The sequence below is a fragment of the Hemicordylus capensis genome, chromosome 3 (assembly GCF_027244095.1).
Source record: "Hemicordylus capensis ecotype Gifberg chromosome 3, rHemCap1.1.pri, whole genome shotgun sequence".
NCBI classification, from domain to species: domain Eukaryota; kingdom Metazoa; phylum Chordata; class Lepidosauria; order Squamata; family Cordylidae; genus Hemicordylus; species Hemicordylus capensis.
This window is the reverse complement of record NC_069659.1, coordinates 96,528,604-96,549,186: the sequence shown is the minus strand read 5'-3', so window position 1 is coordinate 96,549,186 and position 20,583 is coordinate 96,528,604. Positions and strand designations below refer to the sequence as shown.

Genomic DNA, 20,583 nt, shown 5'->3' with positions numbered 1-20,583 from the left:
AATTTTAGCTTGTTATTTCATGTGAGGCTCTCTGAGCATTGTGCAAATATTAACTGATCATCACAAACCAGGTACATTTCCTCCCCTTCATCACAAAAATAAGCCTCATGAGCAAGTCTAGGAGCCCAGGGAACTCAAACTCCTAGACTTCAGTTCTGCTATGTCTGCCACTTACACTGTGCTCTTGTAAGCCACTGTAGCTTTCCAGCTCACAGGAAAACAGTTGTGTATGAACCATATGGTAGGCACAGATGAATGACACACACTTTCTGAAGGATGTATAGCCTGATCTTATGTACATTTTCTCATGCATTTGATTTTCAATCAGATTTACTTCCAAGTACGTATACATTGCAACCTTAATTTGGGGGCAAGCAATCGGATGCTGACCCCCTTCCCCTTACAGTTTGTGAGAAAAGTAATATGCAAAAAGGGACATTTTGGACAGTATATTGTAGGCAATGTCTGTATATATATATGTGTGTGTGTAGCATGTTTCACTTCAGACTGGATTTTAAAAAAAAGTTACTGTTGTGCTTATGCTAGTAATTCAAAGGGAGAAAAAAGTGCATCTAGGTTGCAGTTGCATGGAAGGTCACCAATGAACCATGTCACTGACTGAACGACGTGTACATATGCATCTGCATGCTACTCTTCCAAGCCACAGCTCCTGCATGAAGCGTCATTTCAGCCCAAATGGGTGTTGCTGTTGGCGAAAGCCTGGCTCCTCATGTGCTGGAGTGAGGTCTCCACGCTCATTGGGAGGTTTGCTGCATTCTTTTCCACACTCAGCAAATTAAAGGAGCAGGTCTTTGAACTCCTGACAGCCAGCCAAATTGCCTAGCTACTGCTCTAAGCAAACTGTGGGCAAGAGCTTGGCAAATTTACATGGCATCCACTGCAGCAGTTGAGGCAAGGTGACCTACACATTGAATGTAGGACAAGCTGTCAAGGTCATGCCACGTGTTTTCCTTCAGGTGATGTATTGACACAGCACATCAAATAAATAAATATACTATCTTTTGACTTTTAACACTTTACTTTTTGAAAACAAACTGTGGACATGGGCCGCTGTGGCCACACTTTGAATGTATCCATGCAAGCAGATTTCATCTTGAAGCACTGCCAATTTGCTCCTTATGACCAACAAATGGAGGGGTTTCCCTTCCCCTTTCCATCCCTCACATTCCCAGAGAAGTCTGCGAAGGAAGCTGAAGTGACGGGCAAGACAGAAGGCGAAACAATATTTAAAATAAAAGAGCCACACTCATTAAAAACAAACAGATCCGAAACAGCCCGTTGTATAAGTTCAATTCGTTCATGTCATAATCTTTCCCAGCAGATTTTAAATCTCCATTAGGAAAATATCGAGGTTAAAATTTCCCCACAGGCTCCAAATCGATGGCAACTTCATTTTAAACCATGACAGACGTACTGCCCGGAGGACAGACGTTTTTGAGCGACGTGAAATCGCATTACTTGCATTTAAGGGGTTAACTCTGTTCGCATGCCCATTGCCCAGACTTGGCCGCGTAGCTGTGGCTTTGGTTTTGGAGCTGGACTGGGGCATACGTTTGGATTCAAAACTTGGGTTTTTTTGGCTGCGGGTGCCTGGACTTTGGCACGAGAGACCCCCAGTCTGGAAGACTGTGTATATTTCCATTCGCTGACCCCCAATATCACAGCCAGTGGTGGGTAAAGAGTAAAAAGCTAAACTATGTTCGTACCGTTGGACTAGGCGGCTGGGTTCGGGCATACAGGTCGTTCATCTACAAAACGCTGAAATTTCCTGCCCGGGCTCTAGTGCGTGCAGATTTATCATCCTATTCCGGCGCTCTGTCTTGTCTGCCTGTGTCGCGATGCACAAGTGGTTAAATCTACTTGACGGAGGAGGCTCTGGCATCGGTGGGATTAACCAAGGTCTCAGATAAGATGGTTCCTTACGGCGGTGGCGGGGAAGCACTTAAGACCTAGTTTGACTCTGGCGTCTAAAAGGCTAAATCTTCACCTGGGCTCTGGAACAGATCGGGTTTAATCCTGCCCGAACCCAGGCACGCGGAGGGTTAACTCGGGCCGCAGTGGCTCCGGCAGGGGGCGACCCCCGCTGCCATGATAACAAATGATCACGTGGTGGATCGAAAGGTTAGAGCTGCTCCCTCCCTCCTCCCTTGGCTCTAACGTCACCCCACCTTCCCGATCTCCACGGCGACGGGCCCATCTGGGCGCGCGTCAGAACAGCTCGTTTCTTGGCAACGGCTCGATGTCTCTCTCTCCCTTCTCATTCAGCCTCGCGCTTGGTCGCGCGTCGCTCTGGCGTCAAAGTGACGTCAATGGGTCTGTCTCGGTTTTCGGGGTGGGCGGGGGGACGGCTTCCCGCGTGCTCCTCTGCCCCCTGCACACACAGAGCGCGCTGGCAGCAGGGAGAGCAGCAGAGGCGGCGGCGGCGACGACACTAGCAACAGCAGCCAGAGAGCCTGGCAGGCGAGTAGGCAGGCAGGCAGGCAGGCGGCGGGCGCGGAGGCGGCGGAAGCGGCAGCAGCCGCCAGCCAGCCTGCTTAGCGCGAGGTACCACTGAAAGCGGGGCGCGCGTTGGGAAGAACTGTGGCTGGTGCTGCAATTCCTTGGGACGAGGCAAGTTTTCTAGGGAGAAGTTCCCGAGGCGCCTCCGTCTTTTTCTCTCTCTTCTCTCGCCTCCTTGGGGACAAGCGCGCACATTCTTCGGTTCCCTCCATCCTGACTTGCCTTTTCCCCTCTGTGTCTCCTAGGACAGTTGCTGCTGGTGCTAATTTGCGCTGTGGTTTTTAAGGGAAGCCCTTTTGCAACTAGTTTCTTGGCGACCCCCGCCCCCCCCCCCGGTGGTGGTCAATATCAAACTCCTTTTTTCTTCTTGCGAGTAACTTATCATTGTCGGTTCCAGGCATAAAACTCGCATAGATTTCCGCAGTCCCCAGATCTTGTCCCATCCATTTCACTGGAACTTTCCAACTTCCATGTAATAGTCTCGGTATGAAAGATGAATACAGCTGATTTTGGGAAGGAATTTCTTCCCCAATATTGTGAGAGAACAAACCAGAACTTCTTAGATCACTTTGTGCTAATAATTTAAGTGCAGTATTTCTAAGTTTTAAACGTGTTTTTCATTGCCTTTATTTTGTAGTCAATCCGGGCTCTGAGCATAGAACTGGGGAAGTTTTACATTAGGTGGTTTTTAAAATACTCAGTTGAAATTTCTCTGATTTGAAAGCCCTTGCTTGGGATGAGCTTCTGAAATGTGAGGTAATTCAGTGAAGTCTCTGTGGGGCAGAAATTGAAAACCAATCTAAGTGATGTTGTATTTGTCTTCTTACAGGTGCAAATAGCAGCCTCCGAAGAGGAAAGCTTATGTAGACATTTCTAAACAGCGTTTGTCACCCACTAAAATCAAACCATGGTGATCATGTCAGATTATACAACTGTCCCCACCTCAAACCAAAGCCAGCAAAGGCCTCTTCGGGTTGGATTCTATGATATTGAGAGGACCTTGGGAAAAGGCAATTTTGCCGTAGTAAAACTGGCTAGACACCGGGTAACCAAAACACAGGTGGGTGTGATATCTGTTTTCTTGATTGGTTTGGGCAACCTAGGTTAAAAAGCTGGATTTATTTCTCTGTGGGGTTTTCTGTTTACAAAAATAAAAAATAAACCCATTTACGTTAAGAGGTATTCATTGGAGTAGACTGAAATACAGTCAAATCAAGCAGCATCAGTGAAATGAATTTGAAACAATAAGATGAGGATTTCACAGTATTGCTGATTTAATTAAACCCCACTAAAGTCATTATGATGTCTTAGTTGATTTTCTTAAGGTTGCTGTCAAATTTGGAAAGAAGTAGCATAGTACAACTCCTGTTTAGAACTTAGAGGCTGCATGGTTGAGATGAAATGGCAAAGGTGCTCAAATAAATATTTTAAAAATAATTTTGAACTCTTAATTATTGTATTGATGAATTTCTAAATTAGCCTGTAATGTGTAGATTAGACAAAGGATTAGAACATTAAATGTCAGGAGGGTTGTCACTGAATCTGAATTCATTGACATGGTCATCCTGATTCTAAGGCTGCAGTCCTAAATACAGGTTGCTAAAAACATATTCCAGTTAAATGCAGTGAGATTTACTTCTGAGTAAACATGTTTATGACCTTGCAGCATACATGTAAACAAGCCTAATTTATTCCAATGGTATGTACAGCAAAGTATAGTTAGACTATTTCTCATTGTATTTCTTTCTTTTGTGGTGTCATACATGCATGACACTACAGAGTAAGCATGTCCTGCTTACTCTGTAGTGTCATACATGTAGTCAGTCCATTAACAGAAATGTTGCATAGCTTGTAGACTCTCTTCTTAACTTTTCCCAAATGTGCTCTGTTTTCTGCAGTTCTTATTTTTATTTGTGGTAATAAATTGTGCAGTGATATAAGAAAATACTAAATGTTTTATGTATCATTTCTTGGACAGGTTGCAATAAAAATTATAGACAAAACACGGTTAGATTCAAGCAATTTGGAGAAAATCTACAGAGAAGTTCAGATAATGAAGCTTTTGAATCACCCCCACATTATCAAGCTGTATCAGGTAAGAGATCGGTTCTGACCACTGCCTGCCTGCCAGATTTATCTTTTGGTTGCTAATGATCTCAAAATGCACATGATTCCATCATGAAAGGAATAAGAAGTTAAAGCATAACTTCTTTAAAGTGCAGAAACAAAAACAGATCAACCCCAACTTGTTTAATATTTAGCAATGTGATTATATTGGATCAAAATATCTTAGGAGACAGTTCTGTATACACAGGGGTGCTTTTACAATGTTTTTTCATATTTGGGAAAATGCCTTTCAGGTTATTGTGCAAGGTTTTGAAGTGTAACCCAAGATTAAACCTTCATCTATAGCACTGATGATTTGAATCAGTTGATTATTAGACTTGGATACTAGTTATAGCAGCACACTCAGTGAGTTTATATCTCAGTGAATATGCTTAGGATCAGGGTGTCAGCTGGATTTTTTTTTCATCTTAGTTTTATAAACTTTAGAAAACAGAATGAATTATATGATATTTCATTGTAATTCAGTCTTTTATTTTCAGTGACATCATTCCTTAAGAAGGATGGCAAACTAGTGTACTGTGCAGAACATGAGATTGTAGTAATCTGGAAGCAGGGCTGAGTTTACAAATGCTAAATATCTTATCTAATTAGTGTTTGGTGGAAGTTCCTTTTAATCATCTTTAATCGTGTCAATTTAAGAGGAATGTGATGTGTAACGGTTTGTAGAAGAGAAATGGATGAATGAATGAAGAAAAAGGCTGATCTAAAGTTCAATATCAAATATCAGTTGTCATTACAACATGTTTGTGTTAGCGTTCTTGTTTTGACCAAGCTTAATAACATGAAGAGTAAATGAGGCAGATGTTTGGCTGCAGTCACTATTTTTAAAGAACCTATATGTGCATGCTTTATATATATCGCAGCATGTGTTTGTTCATTTGTCATTAATGACACGGCAACAGAGGATATACAACACAGTATATACAGAGATTGTGTTGATTTCATTTCCATAGAGAAGTGTGAGACAAAATAGTACTTCAAGGCTTTGAAACTGGCTTAAATTATCTCCATGTTAAATTGGGCTTCTAACTGAACAAGAGCAGTGTTTTGGGAAGATTTTGTGTGTGTGTGTGTGTGTGTGTTTGTGGGAGAAGTATTTCTCCTTACATTTTATATTTGTGTTGAAGTTGTGTTTGATGCTCCTTTTTGGTGGAGTCTAAGCAGTAGGAATGAGCTGAAATATCATTTTGGGAGTGGAAGGTTGGTGGTGACTTAGGTTGATCAGTAATATCTAATTTTAATTTAATTGGCATATTTCCCAGAACATTTTAAATTCACATTTTATACATATATTTAGATGTGCTTTTTCACTATGTTTATACATGGGATGAGAGCTCCCTTCCCTGACTTTCATATTTCTTATAGAAAGTTAGAAACTACTTCAGAAACTGTAACGCTGGTGTGTTGTTTCCCCCCCTACTCTGGGACCAAAAAGTACAATTTTCTTAGAATTATGGTTTGATTCCATAAGTGACTTAACGTCTTTTGTAAATGGTCATGCATTTTAGAAGTGGAATGGCAAATTAATACTTTTGTGTTGATGGATATTGAGAAATCCTTTTGCACAAACAGGAAGCTGTTGTTGATTAACAGGCATGTCTAGCCTCTTAGTGAGTGAATCAATTCATACAGTGCCATGTGAATTGGGTGTTTCAATTACTCTTGTTTGCTTCTTGTGTGTCTTGAATTCATTGGTCACCTGTCTCTTTAACTGAGATCATGAAGCCTATTAAACTGTCCCTAAATATGTGTTCTAACATAGTTTTGTAGAGAAAAAATAGTTTAGTGAAGAGCTGAATGCCATTAAAATAACATCTATGTATAATGGTAATGTCAGGCACTGAAACATGGTCTTTCCTAGTAGCACTTAGGTTTGGATGGCATAATGTGGCAAAGAAATATTTGCTATGTGTTTATGCTGCATATAACACGCTTGATGCTCAAAGGTATATTAATATTTTTAAAAGATCTATATATTTGATATGTTCTCTCTCTCTCCCTCCCTCCCTCCCTCCCTCCCTCCCTCCCTCCCTCCCTTCCTCCTTCTCAGGTTATGGAGACAAAAGATATGCTTTACATTGTAACCGAATTTGCAAAAAATGGAGAAATGTTTGGTAAGTTTTCATCATAGAAATGTAGCAGTAGACATTTTCATGGTTATTTGAATGATGGATGAGGAAAAGGTAACACTTTGGATCAAAACTGGATAAATGGGAGCTTTGTTTAGCTAAAATGGTGTAGATATGGGATTAAGTAGGTAGGCATAATATATGTCTGATATAGGTGAAGGAGTGGGATAGAAATTATTAAATGAATTTCAAATAAAAAGGGAGTCTTTTGTAAGGTGGATGTTCTTGTTGTTTATGAGTGCGAGGAAGCTGAGGATTTGGATCCTAATGCTTAAATGTTTAAAGTCAGGATGAATAGCTGTAAAACCAAAGTGGTTTATTTATTTGGTGATTAAGGATGATGAGAAATTTTGTCCTAGGCATTTCATTTTTGTGCCTTTTGTTGTATCATTGTGTTTGGCAGATCACTTGACTTCTCATGGACACCTGAGTGAGAGTGAAGCTCGGAAGAAGTTCTGGCAGATCCTTTCAGCTGTAGAATATTGTCACAATCATCACATTGTACACAGAGACCTCAAAACAGAGAACTTACTGTTAGATGCTAACATGAACATCAAGCTTGCAGGTGAGAATGGTTGCACAGACACTGCCATGTGAACATCAACATCCTTTTGTGTAAGCTTACTAGGTGATGCCTGAGTAGAAAAAGTGTTGAAAATCTGAGTTTATGAAATTGCTGTGATCTGGATAGTGATCTCATGACAGTCGTAAACAATGGGTTCTGTGCCTGCACAGACCAACTTCAGGTAAAATTCGTTAGCTCCTTGAGACACCTCCAACCACCTCCTGCATGTGCCCTGCAATATCTTATAGTGGCGGTTTGGCATCCTTCTTTCAGTTTCTTAGTGATCACATCTTCAGATTACTAGAGCTCCTCAGAAATAAACAACTAAACTAAAAAACCATTCAAATGCGAGCAGTACTGCTCCAGGATGGGGCTGGGAAGCCGCTCCAAGGGCGATGCATTCCAGTTTCAATGGACTCCGAGTACATTTTACTTGTATCCACCATATCCCCTGCTGAACAGGGTGATAGCCAAGGTACTGTAGGACAAGACCAGAGGAATTTTAATAACCCCCTGATGGCCAAGACAACCATGGTTCCTGCAACTACTCAGACTGTCTGGCCAGAACCATAGGAGATTACCACAGCTAATAGACCAAATAACTCAACTGCTGCATTCAAACCTAGCCACACTAAATCTTACAGCATGGAGGATAGGTTACTGAGAAAAAATTTACTGAATAGCAGAAAGAGGTCCACCAGGAAAAATTATCAGGCCAAATGGAAGAGGTTTTGCAGCTATGCAGAATCAATACACTTTGCACCCAAGGACGCAACACTAAAAGAGGTGTTGCTATACCTTTCATCCTTGAAAACAAAGGGACTTGCAAGTGTCTCTGTTAAGGTACATATGGCAGCAATTTCGGCATGTCACAGTGAGTGGGATGGAAAAACGGTGTTCTCCCACCCCAAGTGCAAGGAATTCATGAAGGGCATAAACAATTTGTACCCACCAGTAAGACAGCCTATGGACAAGAGGAGCCTGTCTCTTGTACTTTCCACATTAATGGAAAAACCTTTTGAGCCAATGGCAACTGCTGCTATGAAATTGGTGGCATTGAAAACAGTATTCCTGGTGGCAATAACAAGTGCAAAACGTGTAAGTGAGCTTCTAGCACTGCATATAGACGAACCATATACAAAATTTTATCCAGACATGGTAGTGATGCACATGGATCCAGACTTCAGACCAAAGATAGTCTTAGACTTTCAATTGAACTATGATATAGTTCTACCAACCTTTTTCAAGAATCCATCCTCGCCTTTGGAGTACACAGTGCATTCTCTTGATGTGCGTAGAGCAGTTCTCTTCTATTTAAAGAGGACACAGAGGATGAGGAAAACAAAACATCTATTTATCTGTGTGAGTGGCCAGCAAAAGGACCAAACACCATCACGCCAACAGATATCACATTGGCTAGTGGAAGTCATAATGATGGGTTACGAACTGCAAAAAGTGGCCCCACCAAGATCAGTGAAGGCACATTAAATGAGAGCGTATGCAACATCAGCAGCACATTTGTCCGGTATTAGGTCCAAGGACATCTGTATGGCTGCTTCCTGGGCTTCAGACCAAACATTTGTCAAGCATTATGCTTTAGACCTTTGCTTTCCGCCGGCGGCTGAGTTCGGAAGAGCAGTGCTGAAAAGGGTGTTACAACAGCTTGCGGCTTCTACCTCTTCAAGAGAAGCTCGTAACTCACCCATTGTTTATGACTGCTGTGAGATCACTAGCCAGATAAACAGGTTGCTTACCTGTAACAGATGATCTGGTAGTGATCCCACAACATTCATAAAAGCCTCCCAGCCATCCTCACTGCAGAGTGCAAGCAATACGTACTATACATGCAGAGGTGCTTAAGAAAATAACACCAGTCGGCCAACAAGAAACTGAAAAAAGGACGCCTAACTGCCACTATAAGATACTGCAGGGCACATGCAGGAGGCAGTTGGAGGTGTCTTGAGGAGCTAACGAATTTTACCCAAAGTTGGTCTGCGCAGGTGCAGAACCCATTGTTTATGAATGTTGTGGGATCACTACCAGATCATCTGTTACAGGTAGGCAACCTGTTTCTTTTTTATAGGAGCCATCCAGTATTTATGATTATATTTACCAGAATAGATGTTTTTGGCAAAGAAGCTTAGATGTGATGCAGTGTCCTTTGATTGCCCCCACTTATTTTAACTCTGAATGTATTTCTAAATACATATACTGATGTTTCATTCCAGACGCTTCTCTTCTTTTACAGACTTTGGGTTTGGAAACTTTTACAAATCTGGCGAGGCGCTCTCCACATGGTGTGGTAGCCCTCCTTATGCAGCCCCAGAAGTGTTTGAGGGAAAAGAATATGAAGGTCCTCATCTGGATATATGGGTAGGCTTTAGGTTCCATTTCACATTTCTAGTTGTTTACTAGTGTTACAAAGTGGTGATACTTAACAGATTTCACTGACTGCATTTCAGCCATTCATGCGTTTTGTTTTTTATTGACAGAGCCTTGGTGTCGTGCTGTATGTTCTTGTCTGTGGCTCTTTGCCTTTTGATGGACCCAATTTACCAACTCTGAGGCAAAGAGTGCTTGAGGGACGATTCCGTATTCCCTACTTCATGTCGCAAGGTGTGTTTACTAATCTTTCTGATGTTAGGAGTCCATAATTCTATTCCCTTTTTAACCTATCTATTATATGCTTAGCTTCTGAATATTTTCTAGGCAAAGGCTGATATGTCCCACAGTGTGACCCAGGTGGTTCACAACTGCTCATGACACTGCAGGGCTTTAACACACATGCCCATGATGCAAGAAGTGTGTGTGCATTATTCCCAGAGCAAGTAGTGTGTGACCTATAATCGTGCGAAGCACTGTGGGCATGTGTGTTAGAGCCCCTGCAGCAACGTGGGCAGTTCTGAGCCACACACATTATGCTGCGGGCATGTCGGCCAATGTTTTACAACTATACGGTGGCATCTTCTTATTGTATTTTAAATTGTTTTAATTATGTTTAATGTTTTTATGGTTTTATATTGTGAACTGCCCAGGGACTTTTTTGTATTGGGTGGTATATAAATGTAATAAATAAATAAAATAATAAAAATAAATCTTGAATACCTAGAATAGTGATTTAGCTCTGGGCTAACAGCAGGTGCTTAAAGTCCCAATTTCTTTAAAAAAAATTTTTTTTTAAAAAATCTGATCTCTTCCATAGCTAGAATATCATTCTCTTCTTAATGAAGACCTTAATGGAACTGGATTGTGTTTTTAGTCTATAAAAGGAGGATATGTTGTCAGGGAATGAAATATTATCAATTCACTGTAGTACCCCAACCAGCTGCTGCTTACTCATGCTGTAAAATAGAAGAACCAGGTTATTTTGAAACTGCTTTGATCATGTGGACTCAAAAGCATAGTAAAGTGTTCTGGGCAGTGTGGTGCAATTATTCAATATGTGTGAAAATGAGTTGCCTTGCCTTACCCATGAGTTGTTAAATGCTTGTTTTGCTTTATGGGTAGGGAGTGCCCATAGTAGTGCCACTAGTTTAACTTTTGGACAGGTGTCCTGCCTCTTATCTCTTATGTACAAATGTGTCTGTCTTTTACATACAGATTGTGAAACGCTGATTCGACGGATGCTGGTTGTGGATCCAACAAAAAGAATCACAATTGCCCAAATAAAGCAGCACAAGTGGATGCAAGCAGACCTTTCTCTTCAACAGCAGCAGTCCTTATCATTCTCCATGCAGAACTACAACTCCAACCTGGGTGACTACAACGAACAAGTTCTTGGGATCATGCATACTCTGGGCATTGACAGACAGAGAACAGTTGAGGTGAGCCTTTGGTTGCTTCTGTAGAGTCTGAGCACCTAAAGTGACTGATATGCCACTCAGATTTCAAGTTAACCAAAAGGTGTGCACTTAGGTGGGTGGAGGTAAAAGGATATGTGTTGCTCAGTAGAATTTCTGTTATTTGGAAACACTAGGCAAAGTGCTTCTCAAACATCAACACTGTCATAAGACTGCACATTTGTGAGAGTAGGGGATATGTGATTCTAAATGTTTTCCTGTCACCAGAGCTCATACTCTAGAGAGTATGCACAAAGCACACTACCCATTTCACCACTGATTGTAAATGTTACTAGGATTATAACCTTTAATCAAGAGATAGCAATCTTTTTTTGAACCTGGCTGTATATACTATGGTTGTCTTTTTTTTGTTCCCCTTTCTTCCAGTCTCTACAAAATAGCAGCTACAACCATTTTGCTGCAATTTATTACCTTCTCCTGGAGCGCCTGAAGGAGTACCGAAGCAATCAGTTGTCAAATCGTCCGGTGAGCAGCCGTCAGCAAAGGCCAAGGAGTTCAGACTTCAGCAACATTGAGGTAAAAAAAGTGCGTCTGTTTATAAGGTCATGCCAACTTACAGTCGTCTTCTTTTGGCTTTTGATTATTTAAGTAAATATATTTTGCTCTGTGTTTACAAAGCATCTGTGTTACAGATCTTCTTTCAGTTCTCAGCAGGGGATGGGATGGGGAGGGGTGCCTAATTGGTGGTATACTTGATTTTAAAGGTTAAGTAAAGTGTGCCGTCAATTTTGGATTAAAACCCAAATTATGCAATCTTACAAGGGGATATAGAATGAATTATGCAAATATTAAACTATTTGCTATAAGAAATCTATGTTTTTCAGCATCAGCAGACTAAGTTGACAGTTACGTTCCTCAAATAATAAAACTATACTCACTTCTGTGTATTTGAGGTTAAATTAATTAGTTTTGCATGTTGCTACATATTTGTTCCATTTGTAATAGCAGTTGGTAATGACATTTCTTTTAAATCCCTTTTGCCTTCAGTTGCCTCAGGACAGTCTTGCCAGTGAGACCTTGAGATCATCTCTGCTTTACCAGCAGCCTCAGAATCTGATTCAGTCACCCTTACAGGCAGAAATGGATTGTGACATAAACAACCCATTACAGGTTGGTGCTTCTAGCATCCTGATTTTTTTATGTGATTGGAGGGAAGCAGAGGGTGATAAATCCAGAAGAAATTTAAATATCCATCCCTTCCAAACGTATCTGATTGTAAAATCAATCAGAATGTAACGATTGTACAGTTGCATGAGCTTCTTTGGGGAAATGCATCATAAAGGCATAAAACACAGACTATCAAACCAGCTGTGATAATGATGAGATTGTCCTGAAAGGGGTGTGGGGAGGAAGCAGACAAGTGCACTCCATCACTTCTTGTATCTTTGACCTTCCAGCCTGTGTTCTTTCCCGTGGATCCGAACTTCAACAGCCTTTTTAGGAATCGCTCAATCTCCCCAAACAGCCTTCTGGAAACCACCATCAGTGAGGAAGTCAGGCAGGACAAGGAACTGGAGGAGGAAATTAAAGCCTTCAACCCAATTCGCTTCCCCATCAACACTAGTCGAAGGCACACGCTGGCTGAAGTCACAACTCATTTTTATCAGTGCTCCCCACCATGTAAGTGCTGCAAAAACAGGCTGCAGGATATGGATTAAGGGTAGAAGAACATTACCTCTGTGTGTTATAAGCAATGTGTTGAAAGAGTGCTGTTTTGACTTAGGATCACATGCCTCTCCCCCCTCCCATATATTTTTTGCATATATTCATGGGAAACTGGCTTTGAAAGTACTCGTGGGCCTTTCCAGATTATAGTTTTCAGTGCTCAATAAACAAACAATTGTTGTTGGGGATGCAAACATTTTTTCTTCATCGCTAGCTTATCTAGTGATGGAAAAATGCATTTCCCCCAGGACTTAAATGGTAATTTTGTCACTAGACACCCCTTCCCCAGCACTTTTGCAAATAAAATTCTGATATGTGCGCTATGTGGCGGTGATCATGTCAAGGTTATGCTTCCTGTTGGGTGGTGCTTGTGATGAGCAAAACAATGGCCTCTTTCCACTGTCCATGCTTTGTTATTTTCTTTAAAAATCTCTTATTATTTAGAGACTTGAGTGTTTTCTGCTGAACCACAAAAGGATAGGGAACTCAAAAAACCCTTTAGAACAAAATCTTTAAAACCTGCAAAGTGTATCACCTCAGCAGCACTTTGCAATTTTTGTTCATTTGTTTCTTGATTTCTTTGTAGTCTTTTTCCCAAAGTTCTTTGGGGATTGTGTGTTCCCTCTCTATAAGTACACATCTCCTCATAGGGTTTAAAAAAACCCACCAACCAAATTGTCTAATGAGCAGGCCTTATCCCCTGACTGCAAGGCTACTTCAGTATTTGGAAGCAAGGTGTTTTGTTAGTGACACTGAGTTCTACCTAGTGTTACTTTTAATCAGAAGAACAAAACTAGCTTGATAGCTGGGAAGATCTTTAAAGGGATATGTTTAAGCATCTTGATGGGATATCAGCATGGTTCCTTATCTGATTCCTGTAACATGAATAGACCTAAAACCAACAGAACAGAACTTCCTAGATCAAGGACCCCTCATTGTATTTATTAATCACTTGAGCGATGCAATTATTCCATAATTACTACTGCTCTTGTGGTTTTAAAATTATGTTGCTGCTGCAGTTGTGTTGCATAACTGCCTGTACTGAATCCTGTGAGATTCATATTGTTTGATATTGGCTTTGGTGTTGTCAGAGGCTTGTGCTGCTAACACGTTTCCTGTAGATGGAGAGACTAGTCTTGTGTTCAACACTTTTTTGTTTTCTTCCTGTTGTAAACACTCTCTTCTCCCCCTACATTTCCTTGTAGGTATAGTCATTTCCTCATCCACAAGCCCCACAGAAGGAACCAGTTCTGACAGCTGCCTCACTTCATCTGCCAATGATGGCTCCGTGGCTCTGAGCAATTGCTTGGAAGATCAGATGTTGCTTGGTCACCCAGCCGCAGCCAGAGTTACCTCAACGTTTCTGACTTCCCATTCAGATGCGCCAGCATTGCAAGCTCAGGGCTGCATGGGCGGTGCTTCTCTGTTGCCTGTCAGCTTTCAGGAAGGAAGAAGAGCATCTGATACCTCATTAACTCAAGGTAATTCTTTCCTTGCTATGTAAGCAGGACTGTTGAAAGTAAACAGGCTCTGAGACGTGAAGTACTAGACATTTTGTAATTGTGTCACTGGCATTCTAGTCTCTTGCCTTCTTTGTAAATGTAGCATACACTATCTGGCTTCACTGGGCAGGATTCAGACTAAATTAGTACAGTAATGATTAAGCATCATTAAAATAAATGAAACAATTTAGTACATTCAATGTGACTTTGTCATATTCTGGATTATTATTAGTCTGGATCCTGCCCACTGTATATGGTTGCCCCACAGAATAATCACAAACCACAGCCATGCAGGTGATAAGATCTGTAAATTCAAAAAAGAGGAGATATATGGCAGTTAAATTGAGGTTATAAGTGTGTGATAATAAGACAAGATATGTATTCAGTGGCTCTCACACAAAGTTGCAGATTAGAAGAGGGAGGAACATATATTATATATAGTTGAAAGGCTATCTACATTATCTAGCAGGTTTTTAGAGGTGGCATAATATTTGCCCAAATAAAAGGTTAACAGGTGATGTAAGTGGATGTACAATTTTTCTTCTTTGCTCTATAGGTTTAAAGGCGTTTAGACAGCAGTTACGGAAGAATGCTAGAGCCAAAGGTTTTCTAGGACTGAATAAAATCAAAGGACTTGCTCGCCAGGTGTGCCAGTCCTCATCTGCTCGGATAGTACGGAATGGCATGAGTCCTTTCCAGCATACTCAGCAAAATGCCTGCCTGTATAGCTGTGGAGGGAATGGTGGCAGCAGTTCTAGTGGCAGCAACCGAGAGAGCAGGAACTTGCTTGAAGAGGTGCTCCAGCAGCAGAGGTGAGAGCACAGTGCCTGACATAAGAGATGTCCTCAGTATTGTACTGGCCACTGAAATAATTTTAATTTTGCACTGATCCTGAGTTCCCACTGAAAGCAGATGCTCTGTTTGTTTCAGTGTTGCTTTAGGGCAGGCCTGCTCAACTTTGGCCCCCCAGGTGTTTTTAGACTACAACTCCCATAATCCCTAGCCATAGTGGCCAATACCAGGGATTATAGGAGTTGTAGACTGATATCTGCAGGAGGGCCGAAATTGAGCAGGCCTGCTTTAGGGAGATGAGTTGTGCCCTTTTTGTTCTGGGTGGAGTTGGTGACAATTGCATCAATTTGTGAAATGGAGGATGCCCAGGTTTAAATGCAAGACAGTAGAGTTGTTGCTTTAAGTCTGTCTTTTTACTAAATAAGTAAAATTTTCCAATTGCTTTATAATTCTTTTTATGAGTGGAGAAGGATCCTTTTCTCCCTGTGTGGTGTTTTCCGGTGGCATAGAGATAAGATGCCACTTGTTTTGAGATAAAATGAATGTCTTCCTGTGTAGACTTATTCAGACTATCTGCATGGTTGGGATTCTGATTACACCACCCAGCTCTGCCCCAGCCTGCTGTGTAACATTTGTATAGGTTTCTCCCCAATGTGCAAAGGCTCAGCCTGTACAATCTGTATACCTCAATTTTGTGATGTGCAAATGGCATAGATAAGACTTATGTGTGGTTGGCTCTATGCATCTAGGTCTCAATGCACAGGTTAAGTTGAGTTTGTGAACAGAGGGTCTTTGAGAGGATGGTATGATCCCAGTCCTGCTCCGCATATACGCTCTGAATATCTGCACAGGGTCAGGGGCCTCTTAATTCCAGGAGAGCCAGCTCTTTCCCAGTTCCTGTACTAAGCCATGCAGGTGTGTGTGTGTGTGTGTGTGTGTGTGTGTGAGTGTGAGAGAGAGAGAGAGAGAGAGAGAGAGAGCGAGCTTCTAGTATCTAGCCAGGATGAGGGGAGGGGAGGGGAGGGGACATGCTACATGAGAACCATAAATTGGCTTATTAAAAATTGAAAACTTCTTCACTCTTCTTTCTCCTATTCAGAATGCTCCAGTTACAACATCACCAGCCAGCCTGTCACCAGGTGTCTCAGGTGTCTCAGTCACACAACGTTCTCTTGTCTGACACTACAAGCAGCAAACCATCCAGTTCCCTCCCTCTGTCTGAACTCCACAGTGAGAACTCCTTAGAGTTGGCCTTTAGCAACACCCAGCTTCTCCAGCCCCATCTTTTTGGGGTCAGTGTATCTCCAGTAAATTCAGCTGCTCACCTTCTAGACACGCACCTGCACATCAGTAGCCATGTGTCCCCGATTACCTCCATGTTTTCTCAGCAGAATAGCTTTCTTGTGCAATCTCCAAGCTACGATATGGTCACCTTGCAGCATGGAGACTGTGAAATGGAAGACCTTACTTCTACCCAAATGGGGAAATTTGTCCTCGTTAAATGAGAATTTCTTCTGCTCTCCTGATTCACTCATCTTTTTTGGAGTGAGAATTCCACTCTCATCAAGATCTGCGGATGGTGATTTATTTTACCTTATTTTGCAACACTGAATAACTTTCAGAAGCAATAACATTTTTGATGTATGTGAAGAGGCCATTTGGCTAAGCAAAGCTCCTAACTTTCTAGAACTGAAAGGCAGGGGAAGCAATATATATGTCTTTTGGCTTCAACTATTCTTGCACTGAACAAATATAACCAGAAACTGAAAGGTTTAAAACAAAAAAACATTTTGAAGAAAATAATCACAGGGAATGGGAGGGGAGGGGCCAGGGAGAACATTTTTCCGGTACTGTATTAAAGTCAGGCCAATACAGCTCTGCTGTTATGCAGGACTTTGACAGCTGTCAGTGGTTCTGGCGTAGCAGGGAAAGGCTTTTCAAAGAAGGGACCAGAGCCACCCTATTCACAATTCACAATATTTGTTTTATGGATTTGTGAAGACGATGATGATTACCTCTTTCTTTAAAAAAAACCACACAAAAAAAAAACACTAACACAGAAGTGGCATGTGACATTTTGCATCAATAGAAGAATAATGACTGAAAGCATCAGCATTCATTTTTGATGCTCATTTTAAAGGAACCAATACCTCTCTTTACTTCCCTCCTCCCTCAAGCGGACATTTGTATCTTAAGAGAAAACTGTGAACCTTGCTTCATCTCTCAGATGTAACAGCTAAAAATAGTTTGTAATCATTAGAAGCAATTAATTCACCCTCTTGGGATTTTGTTCCCTGTTATCAGGCCTCAAATGGCCTTTTGTGTCTCTTTGGTAAATAAATTATAGGAATATTTCATGTATTAGCATGGAGTTGTTCATATATTGCTGCAGAGGCAATGGGAGTAGAATTGCTAGAGGTGTTGCTGCAGGAAGGGTTGGGTTTTTTTTAAAGATAATATTTTAATTCCTTTTGTTACCTCCTCCCTCCCGCCCAGATCCTCTCCAAAAGCCCTAGCATTGCTTTGAGATTGCCTGTGGGGTATTTCTCAGTGCTGTACACACTTGTGGCCGCTGCTAGTGAGGTTTTTATGCATTTCATTATCAGGGTCCAAACTGACCGACTCATTGGGAAATGTGCAATATTCAGAGATTATGACAACTGTACTGATAGTTGAAAGAAATAGGATAGCACAAAGCGATTCTCTTCAAAAATAGTCATTTTGTGAACAAAGTGAGACAAACAGCACAACTTCTGTGTTTTGTTGTTTTTGCCTACTGGTAGATGAGAGGGTTTTTCATTTAGTCATTTTTATGTGTGGTTTTTAAGCTGCGTGTGTGTGTGTGTGTGTGAGAGAGAGAGAGAGAGTGCGTGTGTGTGCATGTATAGGAATTAGAAGAGAATAGACACTAATACAAAGTTTTGAGGTAAGCTTTTGAGTTTCCTGGCAATTGTTCCCTCTTACCAGAGAATGGCTTCTGGTGGTGTCCTTGGATGCCAGGCGTGGGTAACACAGGAAGAACGGATACTCCAGTGTGACCTCCTTTGACTTCATAGTAGTTAGTTGGTGGAGGAAAAGAGGGATTAAAGTTTCAGTAGCAGGTGAGCAAGTAGTGAGCCAGCTTGGCCAAAATTTACCATTCAAGATGTCTGAAAACAGCTTCATTCTGTCTAACACTTTAAGGACCCATCTCTTTAAATTTAACACAGGGGTGCCTTTAAGTTACTACTGCTCCTTGCAAACTGCAGTGTTATATATATGTAAAAAGGAAAAAAAAGCTATTTTTTTAAACAAATAAGCCAAAGACTGTCTGTCTGGTGGGTGGGAGGGGTGGGTAGGAGATAATGTTATATGGTTGTCTGTGACTCTTCAACCTCTTTATCTATGTACAGTATCTGTATTGGTGTGTCTTCAGTTTGCTACTGCTGCTATGTGGTCTGGGATCTTCAAGGTGAAGGGAAATAACTCTGTCCAACCCTCTCTCTCTGATGTCTTTGAGCAGAGAAAATGCTATTCTCATGCTGACTTGCAAAGTCACAGGGTGTGTGGTTTATGGGAGTGACTAAAATGAGTGAAGCATGATCTTTGCAAAGCAGCAACATTGCCTTCACATTCATAAAACAGTAGCACATGTACTCTTCAAACGACTGCATTTTTCCTCTTCTGTCTGTTTTTTTTAATGCCATAGATCAAGAGGCCACAAAAAACAATCTTTTTGTTTGTTTCTTGTTCTAAGCAATGACAAGCACTTTACTTCTAGTACCCTTTCCCCCAGTTTCTATAGAAAATGCTTTGAAACTATTCTGAAGTAGAAAAAGGTCATTTTCAACATTTCAGGGTTCGTCTATCTTTCCCTCCCTTGTTGTGTTCTTGACAGTGCTGTTTGGCAGACTGCAATGCAATAGATTATTTAAAGACACTATGATTGGTTTAATTAAGATGTATAGTTTTTATTTTTTATCATGACTGAAGCTCATTTTATTTCTTATGTTAACATGAGAGATGTACACCAAAATGATTAGTTGTGTTTTATTTAATATTTAAATAAAAAGTTGTTTTAAAATAAGACTTGCAGACCTGTTTTCATCTTTTAAAATGTTTCTGAATATAAGTGCATATAGATTTCCCATACAGAAGTCCCTCCTTCCCCCAAGTTTAAATTATCTTTTTTTTTGCTAAATAAGAACACTAGCCAGGGAATTTGAACTCTTGACTATAATCATGCAATGGAACACAGAATGCATTCCCTAAGAGTAGAAGTGAATAGCCTGAGTTGAATTCTGAGAATCTCTGTTTCCTTTAAGGTTAGATGTTTGTCTTTATGGCTTCAGTGAAATACTGGGTGGTAAAACAATTTGGAATCAGGTGAACAATGAGGTAGATGATACCAAACTAATCAGTGTAAATGCAGTGTTAAATCAAAGTGATGCAAATTCACATATACACCTTCAGTGTCAAAATTGGCTGAGATTGTCCAGAAAAGCTATCTTGAGAAAGCTCAGTACACTTTCTAACAGGGACATGGACAAAATGAATTTTGCATTCTGTTTCGAGCTTGAAACAAAACACAGATGGCTGAAACGTTAGGTTAAAAGAGCGGCCTACCTCAGCTGTTTTGATGGAACAAACTTTTAAACATTTCAAGGGTTTTGGCCATAGGGAACAATGGGAGACTCAAAATACCTTATTGTTACATAGCTCCTTGGGAAGCCAAAGTGGGTTGTGTGGTAGGTCATCATGGGTGCTACCTACCACCCAACCCACAAAAGAAATGGGCAAGCAGGCAATTCTAAACAAATTTTTTAGGTTGGACCACCCGGCTGGTCTGGTTCATCTGACTGAACCCTCTTGAGCTGGTTCAAGCGACTGTGAAGAGGAATTCAGTGAGGATTCCCCTTTGCTTCTGAAGTAAAAAATGGTTTTGTATAGGCTGGTGGGGGGAGCAATGCTGATGCTACCCCTCCACCCATCCTTGCAGCAGTGACAGTATCACATGTATGGAGACCAGATATTGCTGCTGCCGCCGCTGCAAAAATAGGAGGAGTGCTGCACCCTCTATTTGACTTGAAGGTTCTGCTCCACCGCTGCTGTTTTACAAACCCTTTTTTTTCTTCAGAAGTAAAGGGGAATCTTCACCAGGTTCTCCTTTTACAGCTGCTTGAACTGGTGAACCAGTCTGTCAGTGAAGTGGGTCCAATCCAGTATGATCGCGGACCGGACCCCTTAGCTAGGGCTGGTCCTGTCCGTGATCAAACCGGCCTGGTTCACGGTGGACTGGTTTGGCACACCTAGTCTCAAGGCCGGACATGGAGCTCATCCATTACCCGCTGTGATGTGTTTAATGAGTTATTTGTGGAAAAAATCTCTCGTATTCAGGCTAACTTTGACTCAGTCTCTAGAATTACTGCAGTGTCTGATGAGGA

The 20,583-nt window shown here is 41.3% G+C and overlaps 1 protein-coding gene and 1 long non-coding RNA gene across 4 annotated transcripts; one reads left to right on the top strand and one right to left on the bottom strand.

The window, feature by feature from the left end:
- Positions 1–1,020: 1,020 nt before the first annotated feature.
- LOC128351053 (uncharacterized) lies at positions 1,021–2,287 on the bottom strand. Its single transcript, XR_008319571.1, has 2 exons — positions 1,728–2,287; positions 1,021–1,211 (listed from the first exon to the last, which is right to left on the bottom strand). It is a non-coding gene; the product is annotated as an uncharacterized LOC128351053 (long non-coding RNA).
- A 53-nt stretch (positions 2,288–2,340) lies between these two features.
- SIK1 (salt inducible kinase 1) lies at positions 2,341–19,226 on the top strand. 3 transcript variants are annotated; one of them, XM_053310156.1, is made up of 14 exons: positions 2,341–2,481; positions 3,350–3,580; positions 4,499–4,615; positions 6,698–6,761; positions 7,180–7,341; positions 9,590–9,714; positions 9,834–9,957; positions 10,942–11,165; positions 11,568–11,717; positions 12,189–12,311; positions 12,599–12,821; positions 14,072–14,347; positions 14,925–15,180; positions 16,260–19,226. In XM_053310156.1, the coding sequence occupies exons 2-14, from the start codon at positions 3,428–3,430 to the stop codon at positions 16,663–16,665; spliced, it is 2,403 nt and encodes an 800-aa protein (XP_053166131.1). In that variant the 5' UTR covers positions 2,341–2,481; positions 3,350–3,427; the 3' UTR covers positions 16,666–19,226. The 3 variants fall into 3 exon arrangements, with proteins under 3 accessions (XP_053166131.1, XP_053166130.1, XP_053166129.1); XM_053310155.1 differs by having other exon boundaries at positions 2,358–2,565; XM_053310154.1 differs by having other exon boundaries at positions 2,358–2,631.
- The last annotated feature ends 1,357 nt before the right edge of the window (positions 19,227–20,583 follow it).